Consider the following 25,811-nt stretch of genomic DNA (forward strand, 5'->3'; position numbering starts at 1 on the left):
ATTTCTAAACTAGCCAGGCGCAAAGTAGTATGCACCTCTATCACCACCTACTTGGGAAGCTGAGATGACAAGATCACTTGAGCCTTAGTACTCAAGGCTGCAGTGAGTCATGACAGTGACACTGTACTCCAGCCTGGGTGCCAGGGCAGGACTCTGTCCCTAAGCATACACCGTCACATGTCAGTCTGCTGCCTGTGGGTGGTTAAGTCTCTCATTATACTGTGAAGAAAGTTTTGCGTCCACATATGACAGTATTACAGGACATATAATTCTCATGTCCTAAGAACTTAAGCAACAGTGGGATTTATTTATTTATTTGAGGCAGAGTCTTGCTCTGTGGCCCAGCCTGGAGTGCAGTGGTGCAATCATAGCTCATGGCAGCCTCAAACTCCTGGACTCAAGTGATCCTCCCACCTTGGCCTCCCAGAGTATTGGAATTACAGACATGAGCCACTGTGCCTGACCAGCATAGTTTTTGATGCGTTTAGTATCTTAATGTAGCTGCTGAAAACCTTAAGAGCTGACCCCGGTCTCCCAGAAAGACCATGGTGTGCTTAGAGACTCAGCACTTGCAGGGATAAACAGGTCCATCTTCTGGCAAACAGAGAGGGAACTGTGGGGGGGGGCTTGCAATTACTATGTGACTTTTTGAGTGAGAGACACAGTATGGCTCCTTGTTGTTCTTTTTCTTTTTTTCTTTTTTCGGAGATGGAGTCTCACTCTGTCACCCAGGCCGGAGTACAGTGGCGTGATCTCGGCTCACTGCAACGCACTCCGCCTCTTGGGTTCAACCAATTCTGCCTCAGCCTCCCGAGTAGCTGGGCCTACAGGTGCATGCCGCCCCTGGCTAATTTTTTGTATTTTAGTAGAGATGGGTTTCACCATGTTCAAGGCCGGTCTCGAACTCCTGAGCTCAGGCAATCCGCCTGCCTTGGCCTCCCAAAGTGCAGGGATTACAGGCGTGAGCCACTGTGCCCGGCCTTTTCTTTTTTGAGACTGGGTCTCACTCTGTTTTATGTAGCCTCCCTCAGCCCTTCCCGGGACCTGTGGCCCCAAACTTTGGACCTTTCACTAGCGAAGGCACCTTCTTACTTAGACTGAGGCCTTTACTCTTTTATGCACTGTGCGTGGCCTAGGTCTCTGAGCACATTAAAAATGCGCTCTACAATTAACATGCCAAGTTCAGGTCTATATTCTAACTCACAACAAAAGTGTGCACTCCTTGTCTAGTAGTTGGCAAATCTGTAACACGTTTATGCGAGAAAGTACCTCTAGATGGTGTCAGCCTGGGCCCTAAAGAAATTGCAGCACAGCTTCCCTAGGTTGAGAGCATTTGGGTTAGGTGCCCCAAATGGGGACAACTTGCTCAGGGAGATAGACTGCTGATGTGAGGGATGAGATGGAGTGCCTGTGACAAAGGATTGTGCGTGGCCGTGACTCCCACATGGGCTGTTCTGCAGGGTCTTTGCGCACACAGCAGCATGGAATCTGGCCAGCTGGTCTAGAGTAGGGTTTTTCTTGGCAGTCATTATTTACCTTCTTATAGCCAACAGCGTGGTGGTTGAGTCTCAGCTTTGGAGTCAGACTGCATGGGCTCGCACTCAGTCCTCCCTTTCGCTTGTTGGCTCTGTGGCCTTGGGTAAACCCTGTAACCTCTCTGTGCCTCCTTTTTTTGTTTTTTTCATCTGTGAAATTTGCCTGTAAGGAAGTGTATGGCCTGGCCTGGGAGGTGCCTGGCACTTGACTGTGTTTTTGTCACTGTTGCTCAGATAGAGACAGCTGTCATCGTCTGTCTCTATTTCTTGTTTCCCTGCTGTGGGTCCATGATTGAAAGAGCAGTTGGGAGACCCTCAGGCTCTGAGTGGCCTGTTCACCTCAGTTGTCTGCCAGGTGAGGTATCCTGTGCCATCTTAGGAGTGGCCCCCACTCTTCTTGAGGTGGCACTTGGCCGCTCCTTGAATGTGGGCCCCTGGGTGGCCAGGCGGGGGTAGGTGGGCCCTGGGATGTGACTGTGGAAGTGCAGGCCCATGACGCCAGTTCTTTCTGCTGTTTGTGCCCAGGTGGCAGCACCATGGATAGCTCCGCAGGAAGCAAGGCTAGGCGTGAGGCTGGGGAGGACGAGGAGGGATTCCTTTCCAAACTTAAGAAAATGTTTACCTCCTGATATCCCAGCCGAGGTAGGAAAACCCTGGAGGTTTTTTTCCCTTTGTTTTCCTCTGTGAACTAATCCTGGTTTTCTCCCACTTTAACCAATATTGTGCCCCCACCCCCAGGAGTTGGAACAGGTGCCAGTCTAAGGTGTGGTAAACCTAGCTCCACTAGGAGCTGGCCTCTCAGCCTAGGGAATAGATGACGTGGCAATCAGCCTGTAGTGCAGGACTGGCTGGGCTGCCACGGCCAGCCTCTGGCTGTGTCTTCTCCCTGGGGAGGTGGCGATGCTGGGGCTGTTGTACAGCCCCCCTGCAGTGGTGGGTCCGGCTTGCCCATGGTCACAGAGGGCGAGTCAGGCAGAGCCAGGCCTAGAACTCAGATCTCCTCACGTCCTGCCTGCTTGGAAGCTGCCCTCCTGCGTGGACAGCGCAGGGCTGTGCAAGCCTGGGGGCTGCTCCAGGGGTAGCGCTTGCTTGCCGTGTCATCTTGGGACCCACTTTGGTTTATTATGCTCATCTCAGCAAGTGGGGTTCTCGCCCCTCTCTTGGCACAGCTGCTTTCCAGGGATTAACAGATGCTCCCCACAGGGGTGTGTTCCCTGGAAATGTTGAGTATAAGGTAACAGCCTATATCTCTTTGGCTCAGGAAAAAGATCCACTGGAAACTAGGCCGGGAAGCAGCAGCCCCTCCAAGGGCCAGGGCACCTGGGAGACGGGAGGATTCCAGAACAACAGCACTGAGCTCCCACCCGCAGAGCCTCTGGACAGCCTTGGCAACAGCAAAATCAGGGGACAACACCTCTCTCCACGGAAAGGTCACAGTGGACAGCCCGGGCAGTAGGATGCAGCCCCAGAGGCTGGTGGCAGTTTCCTGTCCATTGGTAGGTGACGGCCCCTGGCTCAGGCAGAGGGAGATGGTTAGACTCTTGCAGGGCTAAAACTCTAATTTGGAATTGAATATGTTGGATATCTTAATTAAAGGCCACGCTTACAGCTTAGAAATGAAGCCTTAAGCTGCATCAAGTTACGAAGTGATTAATTTCCTTCTCAGCAAACCTCCAGGAGGTTCCAGAATGAGTTCTTCCTGACAGGTTGTCTTCACTGGGAGCCTGGGGCCCCCATGCCCCACCAGCACTGTCCTTCCCTAATGAGGGGCCCTGCCGAGGCGTCAGCTGCTCTGCTCAGTTAGTTTTTATTCCCGGGGTACTAAGCAGCTGCACAGTTGGTGCCTTGGAGGCACGTAGAGGCCTAGAGAGTCCCTGGGGGTTCTGCTCTGACCGTGTGGGTGGTGATCCTTGTCAGGATGTACAGTCCTTGCTCCCACCCCATCCAGGATGGCCGCCTGTCCCTGACTGTTGAGTCCTGTTGTTGTAAGCCAGGCATGGAGGGCTCCTGCCCTTCTGCTGAGCCACAGCCCACTGCAGCACTGTGCTGGCCAGACTTCAGCTGCCTTGGGAACTGAAGCCCTGCCACTGTTGCTAGTCAGGGGCTTGGTTCTCCCACTTACACTGTTGACATCTATTTTCTGAAGTGTGTTTAAATTATTCAGTGCTAATCATTGTTTTTTCCTTTGTAAGTGTTGATTCAGAAAAGGAAAGCACAGGCTAAGCAGTTGAAGGTTCCCCACCATTCAGTGAGAGCAGAACCCCCATTCCCCAGCCTCTGCTGGTAGCATGTTGCAGTTTCCATGTGTTTCAGGATCCTCGGGCTGTCGTTAGACAGGTTAATGAAGAACACTTCTCAACAGTTTCCTTTTTGTTTTCCTTTATAATTCACTAAAATAAAGCATCTATTAGTGTCTGATTTAGGAATGTAAAATGATTCTGTATTAATGTAAATAAGATTATCTATTGCAAAAAGATATTTCAAACCTAAATTGTGGTCATTTCTTCTTTGAAAGAATTCAGACAGCCTCTGCAGGTGGCTTATGGGGGTTACAGGAGACTTGACTGGCCTCATCCTGTGCTCACAGCCACCCAGAGCACATAGAGGCAGATGGGTCTGGGGTGCCGACAGTGCTGACCCTCACTTGGATTCCAGAGCAGGGTGCTTGCCATGACACAACAGTCCCCTGTGAGTGAATGTTCTAGAATCTGGATGTGACTTTTTCCTTGGGAGCCCATGCTGTGAGAGCTGGCCAATGTCCCTGGGTCCCTGCATTTCAGTCTCCCTCACTGGATTGTTTCCCTCCATTCTTTCCAGTCTTTGCATCTTTTACATTCAATTTTATTTTTTTTTTTTTAAATGGAGTCTCGCTCTGTCGCCCATACTGGAGTGAAGTGATACCATCTCTGCTCACTGCAACCTCTGCCTCCTGGGTTCAAGCGATTCTCCTGTCTCAGGCTTCTGAGTAGCTGGGACTACAGGTGCATGCCACCACGCTTGGCTAATTTTTGTATTTTTAGTAGAGATGGGGGGTTTCACCATGTTGGCCAGGCTGGTCTTGAACTCCTGACCTCAGGTGATCCGCCTATCTCGGCCTCCCAAAGTGCTGGGATTACAGGTGTGAACCACCATGCTTGACCAAAATTTTTATGTATTATAGTTTGGCTACTCTGGGTTCCCAGCCAAGCTCTATGCCTGGCGTGGCTAGAGGGGCCCTGATACACAGCTCAGTCCACTCTGGCACTCCGGGCTGAGCAGGGTGAGATGAGAGTCTATTTGCTGGGTCAGGTGGAGAAGAGACTCCGGAAAGAGCTGACGGACAGGAGAGGCTCAGCAGTGACATTCTGCTCATCTCAGATACTTCCCAGTATTTTCATCAATGAAATACTGATTGCCTGCCTACTGTGGACACTCAGTATGGACCAGGCCCTATTCTAGTTCCTGGGGATACAGCAGTGGGGAGCTAGACCGTGTCTCTTGTGAAAGCTTGGGCTTATTCCTGGAACAGTCGCCCTGAGTCTCATTCATGTCCTATTGCTTCAAAGCAGAAGTCTAGAGAAGGACTTTGGAAGAGAAAGGTGGATTTTCTTGCTAAACAGAAACCATTGTTGTGTTGAAGCATCCTTCCCTCAAGGGATTAGAGGTGGCTGTGCATGACCAGGCGAGGTGGCTCTCACCTATAATCCCAGCACTTTGGGAGGCTGAGGCGGGTGGATCACTTGAGGTTAGGAGTTCAAGACCAGCCTGGCCAACATGGTGAAACCCCGTCTCTATAAAAATACAAAAAAATTAGCCAGGCGTGGTGGCACACGCCTGTTATCCCAGCTTCTCAGGAGGCTGAGACAGGAGAATCACTTGAACTCAGGAGGTGGAGGTTGCAGTGATCGGAGATCATGCCATTGCACTCCGGCCTGGGCGACAGCGCGAGACTTCATCTCAAAAAAAAAAAAAAAAAAAAGGTGGCCGTGCAACAGCTGTAGAATTCAGTGCCCTTTCCGGGCCTGGGTTTGGTTTATTTCCACTTGTGCTCCTGATGTATTTGTTACCAGACTTCTTTATAGCTTCTGAGTAGGAGTATGTATTTAAAAATATAAGAAAAGGGCCAGGCATGGTGGCTCACGCCTGTAATCTGAACACTTTAGGAGGCCAAGGAGGGAGGATTGTGTGAGCCCAGGAGCGAGAGAGTGAGACCCCCATCTCTACAAAAAAAAGTTAAAAAATTAGCTGGGAGTGGTGGCTTGGCACCTGTAGTCCCAGCTACTTAGAAATCTTGAGGTGGCAGGATTGCTTGAGCTGAGGAGTTCAAGGCTGCAGTGAGCTGTGATCATGCAACTCCACTCCAGTCTAGGTGACAGAGCCAGACCATGCCTCAAGAAAATAAAGTATTTCTAGGTCTGTGAGCCTGTGGGAGGTACATGTTTGGCACTTGCTTAAACATTAGGAGGGTGGGCCGGGCGTGGTGGCTCACACCTGTAATCCCAGCACTTTGGGAGGTCAGGGTGGGCGGATCATGAGGTCACGAGTTCAAGACCAGCCTGGCCAACATGGTGAAACCCTGTCTCTACTAAAAATACAAAAATTAGCCAGACTTGGTGGTGGGCGCCTGTAATCCGAGCTACTCAGCAGGCTGAGGCAGGAGATCCGCTTAAACCCTGGAGGTGAAGGTTGCAGTGAGCCAGGATTGCGCCACTGGATTCCAGCCTGGGTGACAGGGTGAGACTCCATCTCAAGAAAAACATTAGGAGGGTGGACAAGGCCAGCTCTCAGGCATTGGTCCTCAGCCCCATTCCCACCTCAGGCCTGGGACTGGGTTGTTTCCAACCTGAGCCCCCTCCTCACTCATAGTCCTTTGGGTTCTGGTGGACTGGCCTTTGTTTCCTTCCCTGTCAACCAAACAGTGTGCAAGAACTTGCACAACCCCTCAGTGTGCAAGAATCCTCTCCAGGCCCACAGGCCTCCAGCTGCCCCTGCCCCTCTGTGTTTGTAGCACTGCAGAGCCGGCTCTGATGTGGAGGACGGCAGCTGCACGGCTCCTGCAAGAGGCTTGTTTCACACTCTTGCTTGTTAATAAATACTGTGCAGGTCTTATCTTTTAACTAGAAGTTATGCTTATTTCTCATGACTCTTCAAGAGTCACAAATGGGCCAGGGGGGAATGTAAAAGGCGCAGTGGGTCCATAGTTATATGGCCAAGGGCATGATCCACAGACCTTAGCTTACTGGTCACCTCCCCCGATCCTGCTCCTGTCCCCATTTATTTATCCTTCCTGTTTTATTTTTTGCAGCCCTTATGTCAATTTGTTTTTTGGGTTTTGTTTTGTTTTTGAGACAGGTTTTCACTCTGTTGCCCTGGCTGGCTTGTGGTGGTGCAATTACAGCTCACCACAGCCTTGACCTCCTGGGCTCAAGTGATCCTCCCACCACAGCTTCCTGAGTAGCTGGGAGTACAGGCACATGCCACCACGCCTGCCACCATTTCTTCTGTTTTTTGTTTTTGAGGCAGAGTCTCCCTCTGTCGCCCAGGCTGGAGTGCAGTGGTACAATCTCGGCTCACCACAACCTCCACCTCCTGGGTTCAGCTGATTCTCCTGCCTCAGCCTCCTGAGTAGCTGCCGGCACACGCCACCACGCCCAGCTAATTTTTGTATTTTTTGGTAGAGACAGGGTTTTGCCATGTTGACCAAGTTGGTTTCGAACTCCCAACCTCAACTGATCCACCTGCCTTGGCCTCCCAAAGTGCTGGGATTACAGGCATGAGCCACCACGCCTGGCCCTAGTTTCTTTTGTATTTCTTTTTTTTAGGTAGAGATGGGGTTTTGCTATGTTGCCCAGGCTGGTCTCGAACTCCTGAACTCAAGCCATCCTCCACCTCAGCCTCCCAAAGTGCCGGAATTACAGGTGTGGATTCATAACTATTTATTGTGTGTTTCTATCAGGCTCTTCCACTAAATATAAGCTCCTCAAGGCAGGGAGCATAACTTTTTTTGCTACATTGTGTTTAGGGCCCAGCATACTGGTAAATTGTCAAAGAAATGCTTCAGTCAATGGATAGAATGAACTTTTGTGCCTGGGGGTGCCAGAGCCAGGGTGGGGAAGTAAAAAAATAAAAACTGTGATGGTAATCACACAAACCTAAACGTGTTGAAATTCACAGAACTGCTGGGCTCAGTGGCTCATACCTGTATGGTAATCCCAGCTACTCAGGAGGTTGAGGTGGAAGGATCACTTAAGCCTGGGAGGTGAAGGCTGCAGTGAGCTATGACTGTGCCACTGCACTCCAGCCTGGGCAACAGAGCGAGACCATGACTCTTTAAAAAAAAAAGAAAAAATTGGCCAGGCGCAGTGGCTTATGCCTGTAATCCCAACACTTTGGAAGGCCGAGGTGGGCGGATCACGAGGTCAAGAGATCGAGACCATCCTGGACAATATGGTGAAACCCCGTCTCTACTAAAAATACAAAAATTAGCTGGGCGTGATGATGCATGCTTGTAATCCCAGCTACTCGGGAGGCTGAGGCAGGAGAATCACTTGAACCCAGGAGGTGGAGGCTGCAGTGAGCTGGGATCGTGCTTGGGTGACAGAGGGAGACTCCGTCTCAAAAAAAAAAAAAAAAAGAAAAATCGGAGCTGCCATGGACCACAAACTCTCAGGCAAATAACTGGTCTCTCGGCCTCTGTCCCTCTTCTCTGTGACCCACCCCAGCAAGCAAGGTGGGTTGTTTCTCCTTCAGTTTTGCTTCCCAGCAAAACTTTGCTGCAGGCAGTGTCACCTTTTCCCAGCAGTGTCCAATTACTGTGGGTTCTGGACCACAGCTCTGCCACATCCGATTTTCCTTTTTCCAACCTGTTTGAAGTTCACCTGTGTCCAGGATGGTACCCCAAGGCCGGATCCTTCCAGGACAAGGATGAGAGAAAGGGAGAAGCCCATATCTCCCCCGCCTCCCTGCAGAGCCTGTCTCCAGTTCACATGTGCAGATGGCCTCACTAGCTCTGGAGATGAAAGGGGTGTGTCAGAAGCTCGGCTCCTGGGGCTCCTCTGTGTCCTGTGCTATGTCCCCGTCTGTGAATGAATTTCCAATGTGGGAACAGAGGCTGCTGGTCAGAGCTGTTCTGCTAGCTGAGGTCAGAACAGGCCACTTCACACCTGTCTGACTAAACACGTTTAGGTCACTCGTCCCAGTCACCAAGTGATCCCTTCAGCCCTGGACCCTCCCTTACTGCTGTGTTGGTACAGCCCTGGAGCCCCCCCCTTACTGCTGTGTTGGTACAACCCTGGACCCCCCTTACTGCTGTGTTGGTACAGCCCTCGGTTCCCCCACTTACTGCTGTGTTGGTACAGCCCTGGACCCCCCCCAACTTACTGCTGTGTTGGTACAGCCCCGGACCCCCCCAACCACTTACTGTTGTGTTGGTACACAACTACCACCCCAACCCAAGTCCTGGAAGCAGAGTCCTCTTCTCCTGGAAGCCATCTGGGAGAACAATGGCTTTATTCAGATGTTGGTGCCTCTGCCCCTCTGGTACCCCCGACCCCCACAAGGGGCCGCGAGGCGGGCAGGTCACAGCAGCGCGAAGTCCCATTTGTGCTGTTCCAGCCACTGGTCCAGAGTCAGGGCCTTGGGGTTGAGTCTCAGGGTCAGCTCGATGTCACGGTCGGGTCTCAGGGCATAGAAACGGAACATGTTGGCCAGGTCCCGGGCACCGGGAAAGCCAAGCTTTTCGTAGTCCTCAGGAGTCATCTAGAAGCAGAGGAGACTGTCGTGGCCGGCGTCCTCCAGTGCCCCCGGAGGTGGCGGGGCAGGGAGGCCGGATGGGCTGGGGTCTCCCGACCTGCTACACCCAGAGCCACTGTTGTCTCGGTCCCTGACCCAGGTCCTCCGTACAAGGTCATTTGAAAACTTCTAAGAGCCGAAAGTTCAGAAACTGCTGCTCTCCTGAGCTGCCTGACATTCTAGATCAGTTTAAAGATTGTTCTTGGCCAGATGCTGTGGCTCATGCCCGTAATCCCTGCACTTTGGGAGGCTGAAGCAGGCAAATCTCTTGAGGCCAGGAGTTCGAGACCAGCGTGGCCAACACGATAAAACCCCGTCTCTATCAAAAATACAAAAATTAGCCGGCCTGCTGGTAGGTGCGTGTAATCCCAGCTACTTAGGAGGCTGAGACAGGAGAATTGCTTGAAACCAGGAGACGGAGGTTGCAGTGAGCTGAGATCACCCCACTGTACTCCAGCCTGGGCAACAAGAGTGAGACCCTGTCTCAAAAATGAATAAATAAATAAAAAGACTATTATTTTCAGATCATGAGACGAAAATATCTCAGTCCCTTCCAAATCAGAGACCTGCCTGCATCACTTTCTTGCTCAAAAACCAAAGCTTGACCAGACACGGTGGCTCACACCTGTCATCCCAGCACTTTGGGAGGTGGAGGTGGGAGGATCGCTTCAGCCCAGGAGTTAGGCCCACCACCCCGGGCTAATTTTTTGTATTTTTAGTAGAGATGGGGTTTCACCGTGTTAGTCAGGATGGTCTCGATCTCCTGACCTTGTAATTGCTCGCCTCAGCCTCCCAAAGTGCTAGGATTACAGGTGTGAGCTACCGCGCCCGACCCAACTTTCGTCTTTTAAAGACTCCAGTGTTTCCTGGATTCTTTTTTTTTTTTTTTGGAGTTGGAGTCTCGCTCTGTCACCCAGTCTGGAGTGCAGTGGCATCTCGGCTCGCTGCAAACTCTGCCTCCTGAGTTCAAGCGATTCTCTTGCCTCAGCCTCCCAAGTAGCTGGGATTACAGGCGCCTGCCACCACACCCGGCTAATTTGTTTATTTTTAGTAGAGACAGGGTTTCACCCTGTTGGCCAGGCTGGTCTCAAACTCCTGACCTCAGGTGATCCACCTGCCTCGGCCTCCCAAAGTGCTGGGATTACAGGTGTGAGCCACTGCACCCAGCCTCTCAGATTCTTTAATGAGTATGTCTTACTTTCCTAATGGTAATGACAAACATTAGAAACCAGGTACCCAAGAGTCTGTCCAGTAGGCCTCCTGCCCACCCAGCCAGGCCAATGGGGGCAGGGGTCGGGCCTATGTTTCTAGCCTCTTTCCCTTTAAATCCCCTCCCACAGGGGAGGGGTCGGGCCTATCTTTCCAGACTCTTTTCTCTTCAAATCCCCTCCCACAGAGGAGCCCGGCAGGGCCTGCATTTTCACCCCTCCTTGCCTTGGCTCCTATGGCCCCCTCCTCCTGGAAGCTTTTCTCTCTATTTGGTCAAAACATCTAAGCCAGAAATTTCACTCTGTGGCCAGTTAGCTCCTGGAACAGCAGAAAATAAACGTTGACGATGAACGAATGAATTTAGATGTACTGCCCAGAGGTGTGGGCAGCCCTGGATACACCCTCCCTATGGGAGCTAGAAAGCCCTGACGAGGATGCCTGAGTCACCCGGGGCGGGAGGCCCACCTTGGCGTCGTGCACGACCTTGCGGGTGTGCTTGGTGAGCAGGGCAGCGTACTCCTCAGCCGTGTGCCTGCAAGTGCTCAGCCCGATGTTCTGGCCGACGTATTTTTCTGGCATCTTCAAAAGGCTGAGCACCACAGGACCCAGGTCGGACACCGACATGCCATCCATGGGAACGTCACCTGTGGGCAAGCCTGTGGGGCAGAGACGTGAGCTGGTATATGTCCCGAGGGCAGACGGGGCAGGGACAGAGCCCCTCTCCAAAGGGTCCAAGCTGGTTCTTCCCAGCAGTCAGCTGCACACTCCAGCACTCGGGCATAGCTAAGACAAGTCTTGCTATTTGTGGTAGCACAGAGGCAGCAGTGGAATTGAGTCAGGAAACGGGATGGAATCCGGGTACTGCCACCTAGGGCAGGCTGTTGAGGCTCTCTGAGCCTGGGTTGCTGCATTCCTAGAATGGGGCTAAGAACCTGGGCCTGCCCAGCTCTCTCAGCGCTAGGATGACGGAGAAGGGACAAAGGAAAAGGACTCTGAAAGCTGCTACAGAGAGTGTGGCTGGAGCCCAGGGTCTCCGCTAATCCGGAGGCACCAGCCTGAAGTACTCTGTCATATCCTAAATTCTTGGAAGCTGGAATGTCCACCTCTGAGTGGATACTCCAAATACCAACTCACTTACCAGGAATCCTGATTAACCAGACACCAACGGCTGGCCTAGAGCAGCACGTCCATGATAAATGCTTCATAAATCCTGAATGAATGAATGACTTGCAACCTTCCAGGCTGAGGTTTTGTAGATGGGGAGGCTGGCAAGTGTCTGGGTGTGGCCTGTGGAACGCTCGGGTCCTATCCTCCTTACCTAGACACAGGGGCCAGTGCAGCTTCCTATTCAGATCACCTGGGAGCTCGAGGGCACAGAGCTCAGAGACCAGAGCAGGAGATATCCCTGACTGCAGGTTTTTGTTTTTTTTTTTTGATATGGGAGTCTCACTCTGTCGCCCAGGCTGGAGTGCAGTGGCGCAATCTTGGCTCACGACAAGCTGCACCTCCCAGGTTCACACCATTCTCCTGCCTCAGCCTCCCGAGTAGCTGGGACTACAGGCGCCTGCCACCACACCCGGCTAAGTTTTTGTATTTTTAGTAGAGACAGGGGTTTCACCAAGTTAGCCATGATGGTCTCGATCTCCTGACCTCGTGATCCGCCCTCCTCGGCCTCCCAAAGTGCTGGGATTACAGGCATAAGCCACCGCGCCCGGCCTTTTTTTTTTTGAGACGGGGTCTCGCTCTGTCACCCAGGCTGGAGTGCAGTGCCACGATCTCGGCTCACTGCAACCTCTGCCTCCTGGGTTCCAGCGATTCTCCTGCCTCAGCCTCCCGAGTAGCTGGGATTACAGGCGTGAACCACCACGCCGGGCTGGCTAATTTTTGTATTTTTAGTAGAGATGGGGTTTCACACCATGCTGGCCAGGCTGGTCTCGAACTCCTGACCTGGTGGTCCGCCCGCCTCGGCTTCCCAAAGTGCTGGGATTACAGGCGTAAGCCACTGCGCCCGGCCAGCTTTGCAAACTATAATAAATGGTGGTACCAAGGGGCTACTGCTACCACCAGACTCGGCCCGCCAGGTGAGCAGGACTCCCATGGGCTGGGCCCTTATGCGAGGGTGACCTGGCATTCAAGCAGAGGGTAAGGAGTGGCCAGCCAGAGGCACCAACCCCTCCTGCCCTGATCACTGAGTGACCAGCAGGACACAGGTTGGGTGAGCCTCGTTCCTAGCCAGGGCCAGTTCACTTAACCTGTTTATAGCCCCAGTGGGCACTGAGAAGAAAGAGCTTTCCTAGTTTGTGAAATCTGCAACTGAACTTCATTTTCCAAATCCTCTCCTCGTCTTTGGTTTTTTTGTTTTGTTTTGTTTTGTTTGTTTTGAGATGGAGTGTTGCTCTTGTCGCCTACGCTAGAGTGCAGTGGCACAATCTCGGCTCACTGCAACCTCCACCTCCTGGGTTCAAGCGATTCCCCTGCCTCAGCCTCCTTAGTAGCTGCCACTACAGGTGGGTGGCACCACGCCCAGCTAATTTTTGTATTTTTAGTAGAGATGGGGTTTCACCATGTTGGCCAGGCTGGTCTCCCCGCCTCAGCCTCCCAAAGTGCTGGGATTACAGGCATAAGCCACAGCGCCCAGCCCTCCTCATCTTTGAAGGAGAACTGACAATCACTAGGTCCTCTCTGTAAAGCCTTCTAATGGACCAAGCGAATATCGCGTCACCACCATCTCAGTAGATCTTGCCACCCCTGCGAACATTGGTATAAAGCCCATCTCACAGAACAGGAAGCTGAGGCCTTGCAAGCTGACAGGATGTGCTCAGTCCTGGGCCTAACATGAGGGAGCCACGGCTTCAACCTGGCACCACGTGACAGCGGCCCACAGTCTGCTACACCAATGGCTTTACAAGGCGAGAGCTCTGCCTCATCGTGTGCGAGGAAGGGCACTTACTCAGCAAGTAGCTCTTTCCGTCTGGGGCTTTCTGGGGCAAGAAGTGGGAGAGGAGGTTCTCAAAATAGCAGGGCAGCCGCACACTGGTCATGGGAACGCCAATGTCCCGGAAATATTCCTCCACCTCCCCTTTGCCGTCAAAGTGCGCGGCGGCCAATCTCCCTGCCGTCAGCTTCTTGATGTTCTCCAGGCCGCTGTAGACCACATAGTGGAGGCCCATGCGCCTGGCCAGATCAGCGAGCAGCTTCCCCTGGAGGGCAGGGAAGGAGAGATCACAAGGCTCAGAAGAAGGATGTCTGTCCCTGGTCACAGCCCCAGCGTTCTAATCCAGGAGCGGCCACCATCTGCGAGGTTAACAGCTAGACCCCGCTTACCCCTGAGGAGGCCCCCTCTCCTGGAATGATGTTCACACATGACACCACGCCCGTTAACACAGCCCCGGAAGCCTTCTACCAGCCACTGACTCTGGCCCACCATGTGCAACATAGGACGGGGGGGCAGGTCGGCTGCAAGGGGACGGCCTGCATGGAGGCCCAAAGGACAATGCACACGTCCCATCTCTGCTGGTGTGAGAACACCCTGCCCATGGAGCTCAGCCATCTTCCTTGGAGAGCCCTGGGAGGCTATACAGAGGCACCACAGCTGCCTAGGTTCCAATCAGGCTCTGCCATGTATGAGCAGTGTGACCCCAGAGAAGTGATGGCACCATCCTGACCTCCCTGGTAAAATGCAGATGACAACACTACCTACTGCATGAGGTGATGCAGGGATTCGGATGGTGGCCTCCAAAAAGATACGCCGCATCCTCATTCCTGAAAACTGTGAATGTGACCTTATTCGGAACAAGGGTCTTGGCAGATGTAATTACGTGAAGGATCTTGAGATGGGAACATCCTGCACTAACTAGATAGGCGCTAAATCCAGTAACCAGGGTACTTATAACAGACGGGAGAAGAGACAACACCTGGAGAAGGCCATGCGAAGAGGGAAGCGGAGATTGGAGCTTTGTGGCCACAAGCCCAGGAACACCTGGAGCCATGAGAAGCCAGAAACGGTGAAGAAGGATTTCCCTCAAACCCCTTGTTTTGTTTTGTTTTGTTTTATTTTTTAAGATGGACTCTCACTCTGTCACCCAGGCAGGAGTGCAGTGGCATGATCTCTGCTCACTGCAGCCTCCGCTTCCTGGATTCAAGCAATTCTCCTGACTCACCCTCCTGAGTAGTTGGGACTACAGGCGCCCACCACCATGCCTGGCTAATTTTTGTATTTTTTGTAGAGACAGGGTTTTGCCGTGTTGGCCAGGCTGGTCTTGAACTCCTGACCTTAAGTGATGTGCCCACCTCAGCCTCCCAAAATGCTGGGATTACAAGCATAAACTACCATGCCTGGCCTCCAAGCCTCTGGAGAGAGGGTGACATTGCTGACACCTTGATTTTGAACTTCTAGCTTCTAGAATATCAGAGAATCGATTTCTATGGTTTTTGTTTTTGTTTTTGAGACAGAGTCTAGCTCTGTCGCTCAGGCCGGAGTGCAGTGGCGCAATCTTGGCTCACTGCAACCTCTGCCTCTTGGGTTCAAGCGATTCTCCTGCCTCAGCCTCCTGAGTAGCTGAGATTACAGGTGCCCGCCACCATGCCCAGCTAATTTTTGTATTTTTAGTAGAGACGGGGTTTCACTGTGTTGGCCAGGCTGGTCTCAAACTCCTGACTTCAAGTGATCTGCCCGCCTCAGCCTCCCAAAGTGCTGGGATTACAAGCATGAGCCACTGTGCCCAGCTGATTTCTATGGTTTTAAGCCACGTGGATTGTGGTCCTTTGCGTGACAGTACCAGGAAGCCCACGGGGAATCATCAGGATTAGAAATAAGATCTGCTGGGCTGGGCGCGGTGGCTCATGCCTGCAGTCCCAGCACTTTGGGAGGCCGAGGCAGGCGGATCACCTGAGGCCGGGAGTTCGAGACCAGCTTGACCAACATGGAGAAACCCCGTCTCTACTAAAAATACAAAAAAATTACCAGGGCAAGGTGACGCATGCATGTAATCTCAGCTATTCGGGAGGCTGAGGCAGGAGAATGACTTGAACCCAGGAGGCGGAGGTTGCGGTGAGCCAGGATTGCGCCATTGCATGCCAGCTTGGGCAACAAAAGCGAAACTCGGTCTCAAAAAATAAATGAATAAAAGAAATAAGATCTGCTTAGGGCCGGGCATGTGGCTTACGCCTGTAATCCCAGCACTTTGGGAGGCTGAGGCGGGCAGATCACCTGAGGTCAGGAGTTCAAGACCAGCCTGGCCAACATGGTGAAACCCCATCTCTACTAAAAATACAAAAATTAGTTGGGTGTGCTGGTACACACCTGTAATCCCAGCTACTCGGGAGGCTGAGGCAGGAGAATTGCTTGAATCTGGGAGGCAGAGGTTGCAGTGAGCTGAGATCACCCCACTGCACTCTGGCCTGGGCGACAGAGCAAGACTCCGTCTCAAAAAAAAAAAAAAAAAATCTCCGTTAATCAGAGAAGTTGTCTTTGTCTGCTCTATATAATGGGCTTCCAGGTAAGACCATAATTGAAGAAAGGGTCAAGGCTAATAACAAGTTTGGATGGGTACACGTGGACATGAAGGCAACAACAGACACTGGGGACCACGGGAGGGAGGGAGGCAAGGGTTGAAAACCTACCTACTGGGTACTGTGCCCACTACCTGGGTGACAGGTCCAGTCACACCCCAGACCTTAGCATCACTCAATATACCAATGTAACAAACCTGTGCACGTACCCCTGAATCTAAAATAAAAGTGGAAATTACTTTTTAAAAAAAACAACTTCTAACATTTTTGATTAAAAAAAAAAAACAAACAGGCCAGGCGTGGTTGCTCACTGAGACTGAGATGGCCCCCCCAAAAAAAAAAAAAAGTAATTAGATGAGAAAGCAACAGCGTCCACCTGCTTCACAGCCTAGAGCAGGCAGAGGCATGAAGAGGGAAAGGCCTGCAGTGGTCTACCCTCCCTGCAGAGTTGGAGCTCCTCCCAGGCGCTCTGCTCCTAGCCCGGCTCGGCCTCCCTGCAGCTCCTGCCTGCCCTCACCTGCTTGACCTCCTGCTCCTGGCTGCAGCTCTCCCAGTAATTGGTCACGATGAAGGTGGCGTAAGCCCCATTCAGGGCCAGCTCCATGCTGACCTGGTCATCTTGGTCTCCCTGCACTACTTCTGCACCTTGCAGCCTCAGCTCCTTTGCTGCCTTCTTCCTAGGGTTTCGGGTCACCACTCGAACCTTGAATGTCCCATCTTCCAGGAGTGTGCGGGCCACGGAGCCACCCTGGGCACCTACAAAGAATCAAAAAGACCTCTCAGGTCAGACCTGCCTGAAAGTCCCACTGAAGGGCGAAACCCCGAAGGGAGTGCTCCACCACAGCAAGGAACATCCAGGAAACCTTCTCAGTGATGATTCTCATTCAAGTATTTTTATTTTATTTATTTTATTTTTTTGAGATGGAGTCTCACTCTATCACCCAGGCTGAAGTGCAGTGGCACGATCTTGGCTCGGTGGAACCCCGCCTCTATCAAAAAATACAAAAATTAGCTGGGTGTGGCGGCACATGCCTGTACTCCCAGCTACTCAGGAGGCTGAGGCACGAGAATTGCTGGAACCCAGGAGGCAGAGGTTGCAGTGAGCTGAGATTGCGCCACTGCACCGCAGCCTGGGTGACACAGCGAGAATCTGTATTAAAAAAAAAAAAAAAAAAAAGGCCAGGCGTGGTGGCTCACGCCTGTAATCACAGCACTTTGGGAGGCCAGGCCGAGTGGATCACCAGGTAAGGAGACCGAGACCATCCTGGCTAACACAGTGAAACCCTGTCTCTGCTAAAAATACAAAAACTTAGCCGGGCGTGGTGGCACCTGCCTGTAGTCACAGCTACTCAGGAGGCTAAGGCAGGAGAATCGCTTGAACACAGGAGGCGGAGGTTGCAGTGAGCCCAGATCACACCACTGCACTCCAGCCTGGGTGACAAAGTGAGATTCCCTCTCAAAAAAAAAAAAAAAAAAAAAAGGGCCTGGTGCAGTGGCTCACACCTGTAATCCCAGCACTTTGAGAGGCCGAGGCGGGTAGATCACCTGAAGTTGGGAGTTTGAGAACAGCCTGACCAACATGGAGAAACCACTGTTGTCTCTACTAAAAATACAAAATTAGCTAGGCATGGTGGCACATGCCTGTAATCCCAGCTACTCGAGAGGCTGAGGCAGGAGAATCGCTTGAACCCAGGAGGCAGAGGTTGCGGTGAGCCGAGATCGCGCCATTGCACTCCAGCCTGGGCAACAAGAGCGAAACTTGGTCTCAAAAAAATAAAGGTAAAAATATTTGTGATGTAATAAAGTAAAAAAAGTAGAATACAAAACCATATTCAGGCTGGGTGCAGTGGCTGTAATCCTAGCACTTTGGGAGGCTGAGGCAGGTGGATCACGAGGTCAGGAGCTCAAGACCAGCCTAGCCAAGATGGTGAAACCCCGTCTCTACTAAAAATAAAAAAATTAGGCCGGGCGCAGTGGCTCACGACTGTAATCCCAGCACTTTGGGAGGCCGAGGTGGGTGGATCATGAGGTCAGGAGATCGAGACCATTCTGGCTAACACGGTGAAACCCTGTCTCTACTAAAAATACAAAAACTTAGCTGGGCGTGGTGGCGGGCGCCTGTAGTCCCAGCTACTCGGGAGACTGAGGCAGGAGAATGGCATGAACCCAGGAGGTGGAGCTTGCAGTGAGCCGAGATCGTGCCACTGCACTCCAGCCTGGACGACAGAGCAAGACTCTGTCTCAAAAAAAAAAAAAAAAAAAAAAATTAGCTGGGCATGGTGGAGCCTGTAATCCCAGCTACTTGGGAGGCTGAGGCAAGAGAATCGCTTGAACCAGGGTAGCAGAGGTTGCAGTGAGCCGAGATTGGGCCACTGCACTCCAGCCTGGGTGACACAGTGAGACTCTGTCTCAAAACAAAAGAAAAAACCATATTCAGATCTTGATGGGATTTGAATTCTTCCTGAAGTAGAATGTAAAGCCATATTCAGATACACAACCATATTCAGATCGGCTCAAAAACGAGACTAAGAAAAATAGTTAACAGAAAGGAATACAAAAACTTCTTCAGATCTCGATGGAGCTTGAGTCACACAGGCATGCGCATCTGTCAGATGTTACCCTTAAGATTTTGCACGTTGCAGCTGGGCCCAGGGGCTCATGCCTGTAATCCTGACAATTTGGGAGGCTTAGGCAGGCACATCTCTTGAGCCCAGGAGTTTGAGACCAGCCTGGGCAATATGGTGAAACCATATCTCTACAAAAAAATACAAAAATTAGCTGGGCGTGGTGGCATGTGCCTGTAGTCCCAGCTACCAGGGAGGCTGAGGCTGGAGGAAAGCCTGAACCCGGGAGGTTGAGGCTGCAGTGAGCCGTGATCACACCACTGCACGCCAGCCTGGGTAACAGAGTAAGGCCCTGTCTCCAAAAAAAAAAAATTCTTTATTATATGTATATTTTACCTCATAATTAAAAATAATCTGTAAACAAATACTGAATTCTAGCTAATGTTATGCATGCTTTAGTATGGAAGGGCGGTGTACACATATCTGCAATGTACACGGAAATGCATCAAAAATAAGGACTGAGGCCGGGCACAGTAGCTCATACCTGTAATCTAAGCACTTTGGGAGGGTAAGGGGGATGGGTTTTGCTTGAGGCCAGGAGTTTGAGACCAGCCTGGGCAGCAGGGTGAGACCCAGTCTCTACAAAAAATTAAAAAATCAGCTGGACCTGTTAGCGCTCATCTGAAGTCCCAGCTACTCAGGAGAATGAGGCAGGAGGATTGCTTGAGGCTTGGAAGTCAAAGCTGTAGTGAGTGATGATTGAGCCACTGCACTCCAGCCTGGGCAACAGAGCAAGACCCTGACTCAGAAAAAAGTGTACACCAATGTTCCATGGCAGCATTATTCATAATAGCCAAAAAGTGGAAATAAATCAAGTATCCATCCACTGATGAATGGACAAACAGAATATGGTCTATCCATACGGTGGAATATTACTCAGCCATAAAAATAAGTAAAGCTGTCAGGAGTTCGAGACCAGCCCGACCAACATGGTGAAACCCCGTCTACTAAAAAATACAAAATTAGCTCGGTGTGGTGGTGCACACCTGTAATCCCAGCTACTTGGGAGGCTGAGGCAGAACTGCTTGAACCCGGGAGGCAGAGGTTGCAGCGAGCAGAGATCACACCATTGCACTCCAGCCTGGGCAACAAGAGCGAAACTCTGTCTTAAAAATAAAAAAGTAAAGTTGGCCGGGCACGGTGGCTCAAGCCTCTAATCCCAGCACTTTAGGAAGCTGAAGTGGGCAGATCACCTGAGGTCAGGAGTTTGAGACCAGCCTGGCCACATGGCAAAACCCCATCTCTACTAAAAATACAAAAATTAGCCAGGCATGGTGGCTCACGCCTGTAGTCCCTGCTACTCAGGAGGGTGAGACAGGAGAATCGCTTGAACCCGAGTGGCAGAAGTTGCAGTGAGCAGAGATCACGCCACTGCACTGCTGCCTGGGCAACAGAGCGGGACTCTGTCTCAAAAAAAAAAAAAAAAAAAAGAGTAAAGCCCGGACACACACTACAACATGAACAAACCTTGAAAACATGCTAACTGAAGAAGCCAGAGAGAAAAGGCTACATATTATGATTTTATTCATATGAAATGTCCCGAATAGACAAATCCATAGAAACCAAAAGTAGATTGGAGCTTTCTAGGGGTTGGCTGGGAGGAGTAAGAATGGGGAGTAACTGTTCACGGGTTCATGGAGTTCTTTTTTTTTTTTTTTTTTTGAGATCAGGTCTCACTCTGTCGCCCAGGCTGGAGTGCAGTGGCACAATCAGGTCACTGCAGCCTTGACCTGCTGGACTCAGGTGATCCTCCCACCTCAACCTCCCAGGTAGCTATAGGTGCATGACACCACGCCCCACAAAAATTTTTGTATTTTTTTGTAGACTCGAGATTTTGCCCTGTTGCTCAGGCTGGTCTCAAACTCCTCAGCTCAAGCGATCTGTCCATTTGGTCCAACTAAAGTGCTGGGATTACAGGGTTGAGCCACTGCACCTGGGCCAGAGTTTCTTTTGGGAGTGATGGAAATTTTCTAAAATTGATTGTGGTGATGGTTGTACAATTCTATGAATACACCAGAAACCAGTGAGTTGCACACTTTAAACAGGTAGATTGTATAGTACGTGAATTATATCTCAATAAGGCTGTTAGAGATATTAAATATGTATAAATAACAAAAAAAGGAATGAAATAATATGCTATCATTTGAAAAAATGATAACATGTTATCTACTCTGGCAGGATATTCAAGAAACTTGGTAACAGCGATAGATGAGGTGGAAGAGGAAGCTAGGAAGAAGATTTAATTTTGGTATCATGTTCAAGTACTCCTATTCAAATAAGTTAAGTAACTTATTTTTTTTTAATTTGGAAAGCAGGTCTGGCGTGGTGGTTCAAGCCTGTAATACCAGCACTTTGGGAGGCGGAGGCGGGTCGATCACCTGAGGTCAGGAGTTTGAGACCAGCCTGACCAATATGATGAAACCCCGTCTCTACTAAAAATACAAAAATTAGCCGGGCGTGGTGGCATGCCCTTGTAATCCCAGCTACTCAGGAGGCTGAGACAGGAGAATCGCTTGAACCCGGGAGGCAAAGGTTGCAATGAGCCGAGATCGTGCCATCGCACTGCAGCCTGAGTGTCAGAGCAAAACTCCGTCCAAAAAAAAAAAAATTGGAAAGCAATTCGGGCCGTTCCTGCGACCACAGCCCCAACCCGGGTCGGGGGTCCCAGTGACCTTACCCCTCCGTGCAGACCCCAGGACGGGCGGTCTTCAGGGCTAGACGCCCTGGCTCTGCAAGGGCCCCAGTCTGGGGTTTGGCTCACCTGTGCCTCCGAAAACCACCACCAGTTTCTTGTCCACCATGAGGATGAGAATGGGACGAATGCGGTCCAGAGATCTGGGGGTAATGGGAGGCGTGGAGTTGGGGGTGGGGCCGGGGTTCCCGCCAGGAGCGACAAACGACACCCCCATTGTCTATGCACCGAGTATGTGTCGAGGGGGGCGGCTGGGCCCGGAGCGGCAAGACGCCCGTCCCGAGATATCGGGGTCCCGCGACCCACCTCGTGTCCCTTGGGCCCGATCCCCTCCTCCTTCCCGCCTCCCCCGGTTCCGGTCACCCGCCCCCTGGCCCGGGTCCCACCGGCTGGAGTGACCTCCTCGCCGTGGCCTGGGCGGGACAAGTTCCAGGAGCCCGGGACCCCGATTCTGCGGCCGAGTCCACTGCAGAGGCGGGGATGGAGCTGCGCGCTAGGCGCCAACTCCCTCCCCGCAGCTCCGGCCCCACCCGGCAGAGCGCCGCTCCCGGAAGCCCAGCGTCGGAGGACCCCTGGCTGCAGCCGCCAATCCCGACGTGTCGGCCGAAACCCCTCCTCCGGCGCAGTTGGCTCCTCCTGGATCCCGCGGGACTCGGCGTCCTTTCCGGGTTTGCCCGCCCCAGGCACGTGCACAGTGAGTTTGTGTAAATCCAGTTAGACCAAAATAAGCGAGGTGGAGAGCCTCTTAACCGGATGCTACGGGTGACGACTGGGAGGAGGAGAAAAATTACCTCTTCATCTTGCATGAACATCTTAATTTTCAGGTATTGGGCGTCAGGCAAAGATAATTAAAGCTATGTCCATGACTCTTATCCCTTGAGGCCTTGTCCGCTTGATATTTTCTTTGCCTAACTCACTTTTAAAATTTTATTATTTTTATTTTTTTGAGAGTGTCTTGGTCTGTCGCCCAGGCTGGAGTGCAGTGGTGCGATCTCGGCTTACTGCAACCTCCGCCCCCCGGGTTCAAGAGATTCTCCTGCCTCAGCCTCCCGAGTAGCTGGGATTACAAGCATGTGCCACCAAGCCCGGCTAATTTTTGTATTTTTTAGTAGAGACGGGATTTCACCAGGTTGACCAGGCAGGTCTCGAACTCCTGACTTAAAGTGATCCACCCGCCTCAGCCTCCCAAAGTGTTGGGAGTACAGGTGGGAGCCACCGTGCCCAGCCCTAACTCACTTTTGAAGTTGCTGCTACTTGCACTGATTTCAGTTTTTTTTTGTTTTTGTTTTTTTGTTTTCAAGGTGGAGTCTTGCTCTGTCGCCCAGGCTGGAGTGCAGTGGTGGTGCGATCTTGGCTCACTGCAACCTCCGCCTCTTGGGTTCAAGTGATTCTCCTGCCTCAGTTTCCTGAGTAGCTGGGATTACAGGCAGGAGCCACCATGCCCGGCTAAATTTTTTTTGTACTTTTGGTAGAGACGGGGTTTCAACATGCTGGCCAGGCTGGTCTCGAACTCCTGACCTCAAGTGATCTTCCCGCCTCAGGCTCCCAAAGTGCTGGGATTACAGACATGAGCCACCACGCCCGGCCCACGATTTCAGTAATTTCTTTGTGTTCAGTAAAACTAAAAAATGGCTCTGGGCAGGGTGCGGTGGCCTGTAATTGCAGTGATTTGGGAGGCCGAGGCGGGTGGATCACCTGAGGTCAGGAGTTCGAGACCAGCCTGGCCAACATGGTGAAACCCCGTCTCTACTAAAAATACAAAAATTAGCCGGGCGTGGTGGCAGGCGCTTGTAATCCCAGCTATTCGGGAGGTTAAGGCAGGAGAATCGCTTGAACCCGGGAGAAGGGGGTTGCAGTGAGCCGAGATCACGTCATTGCACTCCAGCCTGGGCGACGAGCAAAACTCCGTCTCAAAAAAAGAAAAATTATTCTGTCATTCTGGCCGCTGTTTGAAGAATGCGAATAATGCAACAGGGAGATCAGATACAAGACTGGTAACCGAGGTGTCAGAGTTGAGACTCAGTTTCGCAGACTGCATTGGCAAGTGACCAAGTGGGTGGTGCCACGGTTGACAACCCTATTTCTTACATCACTGAGTGGATGTACAAGGATTAAACCACACTGGGGAAGAAAAGTGCTCAGCCCTGAGGCACCCTCACACACCTCGGCTCTTGTGAACACTAGTGTTCCTGCCGAAGCACGCCTACTTACCCTGCTGAGCAGAGCCTGAGCCTGCAGCCTCCAGAGACCTGGGGAAAGCCACATGCTCCGCTTCCCGCCCCCCGCAAGGGCGTGTCAGCTACAAGGGGCGTGTCATCTCTAGGCCCCGCCCCGCGCTGCGTGCCCACGTTGCGCCGGCGTCGCGCCAGTCCGTTGGGCTGCAGAGACTGCGGCGCCTGAGGGAGTCGCTGACGGGCACGCTGGCTGAAGGCTGGCGGACTGGCGACAGCGACCTGCGGCAGGTGAGCTGTCTGCGCCCTCCCGGGGCCTTCCTTCCTCCCGGCTTCTCGGACCGCGCTGCGTCCTTCGCGGGCCCTGCCTCGGTCCAGGCCTTCGGACCTGGGCTTGGCCGGGCCACAGCCCTTTGGGTCCCCTGCGCGGGTCTGAGGGGAGACCCGGCCGGGGGCGGCCGGAAGCTGAGTGAGGCCGGGCAGAAGGACGAAGACGGGCGCGGAGGGGCTGTCAGGGGAGGGCGAAACCCCGGACGCCGCTCTCCAGAAGTCGTCTCCCCGGGGGCGCGGGGAGGCCTGAACGGCTCTCTTTGGCGTCCCCGTTGGGCCCACCCTCTCCCAGCGTCACGGCTGTGCTGGGCGAGGTGACCCCCGGGGTCGTAGCTGGGGGCGTCGGCGGTGCAGACGGGATGCCGGCAGAGATTGGAGCCCGGCTTGGCTGTTTCCCGGGCTGTTGGCATTGACCGGGGCTCTGCCCTTCCTCTAGTGCCCTTATCTCTATAGGAAGTGCCCCTTGAGTGGGTGTCGTGACTTCACGAGTGAACCCTGGTACGCCTTGGAGCAGAGTCGGACTGGGAGGGATCAAGTGTGGGGGCAGCGGGTTAGTCCGGACGCGGGTTTACCTGCTACCTTCTGAGCGCAGTGCTCTGGGTGGATTGATTGCCCTGCAAAAGCTGCCGGACCTCCTTGCAGTCTTTGCACGAGGCCTGCCTGTGTCATGCCATTTAAATCGCGTCTGGGCCGGGTCGGTGGCTCACGCCTGTAATTCCAGCACTTTGGGAGGCCAGGGCGGGCGGATTGCTTGAGGTCAGGAGTCCGAGACCAGCCTGGCCAACATAGTGAAACCCCGTCTCTACTAAAAATACAAAAATCAGCCGGGCATGGTAACGTGAGCCTGTAGCTCCAGCTACTTAGGAGGCTGAGGCAGGAGAATCGCTTGAACCCGGGAGGCAGAGGTTGCAGTGAGCCGAGATCATGCCATTGCACTCCAGCCTGGGCGACAGAGCAAGACTCCATCTAAAAAAAAAAAAAAAAAAAAAATCGCTTCTGATGAGCCGGTTGTCGTGGCCTGTGGCTGTCCATCCTTACGTACTGTGTTTTGTTGATGGCGCTACAAACCAGACAAGGTGGAGTGTGATTGAAAAAAGAAACGCTGGCCGGTGCAGTGGCTCACTCCTGTAATCCCAGCACTTTGGGAGGCCGAGGCAGGCGGATCACCTGAGGTCAGGAGTTCGAGATCAGCCTGGCCAACATGGTGAAACCCCGTCTCTACTAAAAATACAAAAAAGTTAAACGGGCGGGGTGGCGCGTGTCTGTAATCCCAGCTACTGGGGAGGTTGAGGTTGGATGATCACTTCAGCCCACGAAGTGGAGATTGCAGTGAGCTGAGATCGCATCACTGCACTCCAGCCTGGGTGACAGAGTGAGACCCTGTCTCAAAAAAGAAAAAAATAAATTATCACAAGACAAAATTTGTGCTTATCAGGAGTTCACAGTTAAGACATATATAAGCTTACTTGGTGAAATTAGAAAAAGTTATCAGATAAAACATTCAGGTTTAAACACTGGTGAGGGTGTGGGAATTTGTGGAGCCTTGGAAACACACTCATTGAATGACCTCATCTAACTGGGGATGTGAAGAGGGAAATCCTGTGATTCCTCCATTGTCTGACTTGATTTCCTTTTTTCCTTGGCTGTGGCAACGTGTTGAAATGCTGTGAGTCACCAAAAGGGGGAACGTGAGCAACTCTAGAAATGCCAGTGCCAGTGAGTTACAGACAATAAAGCATTGACTGCCTTTAGCTCACCCCTCATCAAGTCTGTTGAAAACTTGTAAAATTGGACAGCTAGAGCTACCTTGATTTTTTGGTTTCCTTTTAACAGCTGACTCTCTTCACAGGACAGTTGGGCTCTACATCAGGATTGCACCCAAAACTGGAATATAACTCCTCCAGGAGGAAGATATATTTGAAAATTAGAATTGTGGGCCCGGTGAAGTGGCTCATGCTTGTGATCCCAG

The 25,811-nt window shown here is 52.1% G+C and overlaps 3 protein-coding genes across 11 annotated transcripts in view; 2 read left to right on the forward strand and 1 right to left on the reverse strand.

Annotated features, from left to right (window-relative positions):
• Positions 1-4,026, forward strand: part of DNAJA3 (DnaJ heat shock protein family (Hsp40) member A3) — a 32,391-nt gene extending 28,365 nt beyond the window's left edge. For 2 of the 3 annotated variants that reach the window (XM_004057107.5, XM_019011798.4), the window contains one exon: positions 2,797-4,026. In XM_004057107.5, coding sequence (XP_004057155.2) covers positions 2,797-2,819 — 23 coding nt within the window. In that variant the 3' untranslated portion in view covers positions 2,820-4,026. Of the gene's footprint in view, positions 1-2,060; positions 2,178-2,796 lie in introns of all 3 variants that reach the window. The other variant, XM_063699474.1, reaches the window with a different exon arrangement.
• Positions 4,027-9,006: 4,980 nt separating this feature from the next.
• Positions 9,007-21,964, reverse strand: NMRAL1 (NmrA like redox sensor 1). Of its 4 annotated transcripts, none has more exons than XM_031002564.3 (6): positions 21,741-21,964; positions 21,411-21,484; positions 16,543-16,781; positions 13,465-13,714; positions 10,980-11,170; positions 9,007-9,272 (listed from the first exon to the last, which is right to left on the reverse strand). In XM_031002564.3, the coding sequence occupies exons 2-6, from the start codon at positions 21,448-21,450 to the stop codon at positions 9,093-9,095; spliced, it is 900 nt and encodes a 299-aa protein (XP_030858424.1). In that variant the 5' UTR covers positions 21,451-21,484; positions 21,741-21,964; the 3' UTR covers positions 9,007-9,092. The 4 variants fall into 4 exon arrangements, with proteins under 4 accessions (XP_030858424.1, XP_063555545.1, XP_030858425.1 ...); XM_063699475.1 differs by having other exon boundaries at positions 9,007-9,624; positions 21,741-21,938; XM_031002565.3 differs by having other exon boundaries at positions 21,728-21,881.
• Positions 21,965-22,018: 54 nt separating this feature from the next.
• The window catches only part of HMOX2 (heme oxygenase 2), a 36,164-nt gene continuing 32,371 nt past the window's right edge, over positions 22,019-25,811 (forward strand). Inside the window, exon 1 of one of the 4 annotated variants that reach the window (XM_019011802.3) lies at positions 22,019-22,165. The gene's annotated coding sequence lies outside the window, so the exon portion shown is untranslated. Of the gene's footprint in view, positions 22,166-23,653; positions 23,804-25,811 lie in introns of those variants that run through there. The other 3 variants (XM_019011799.4, XM_055365168.2, XM_019011801.2) reach the window with 3 other exon arrangements.

This window comes from Gorilla gorilla, chromosome 18 (genome assembly GCF_029281585.2).
Source record: "Gorilla gorilla gorilla isolate KB3781 chromosome 18, NHGRI_mGorGor1-v2.1_pri, whole genome shotgun sequence".
Classification (NCBI taxonomy): domain Eukaryota; kingdom Metazoa; phylum Chordata; class Mammalia; order Primates; family Hominidae; genus Gorilla; species Gorilla gorilla.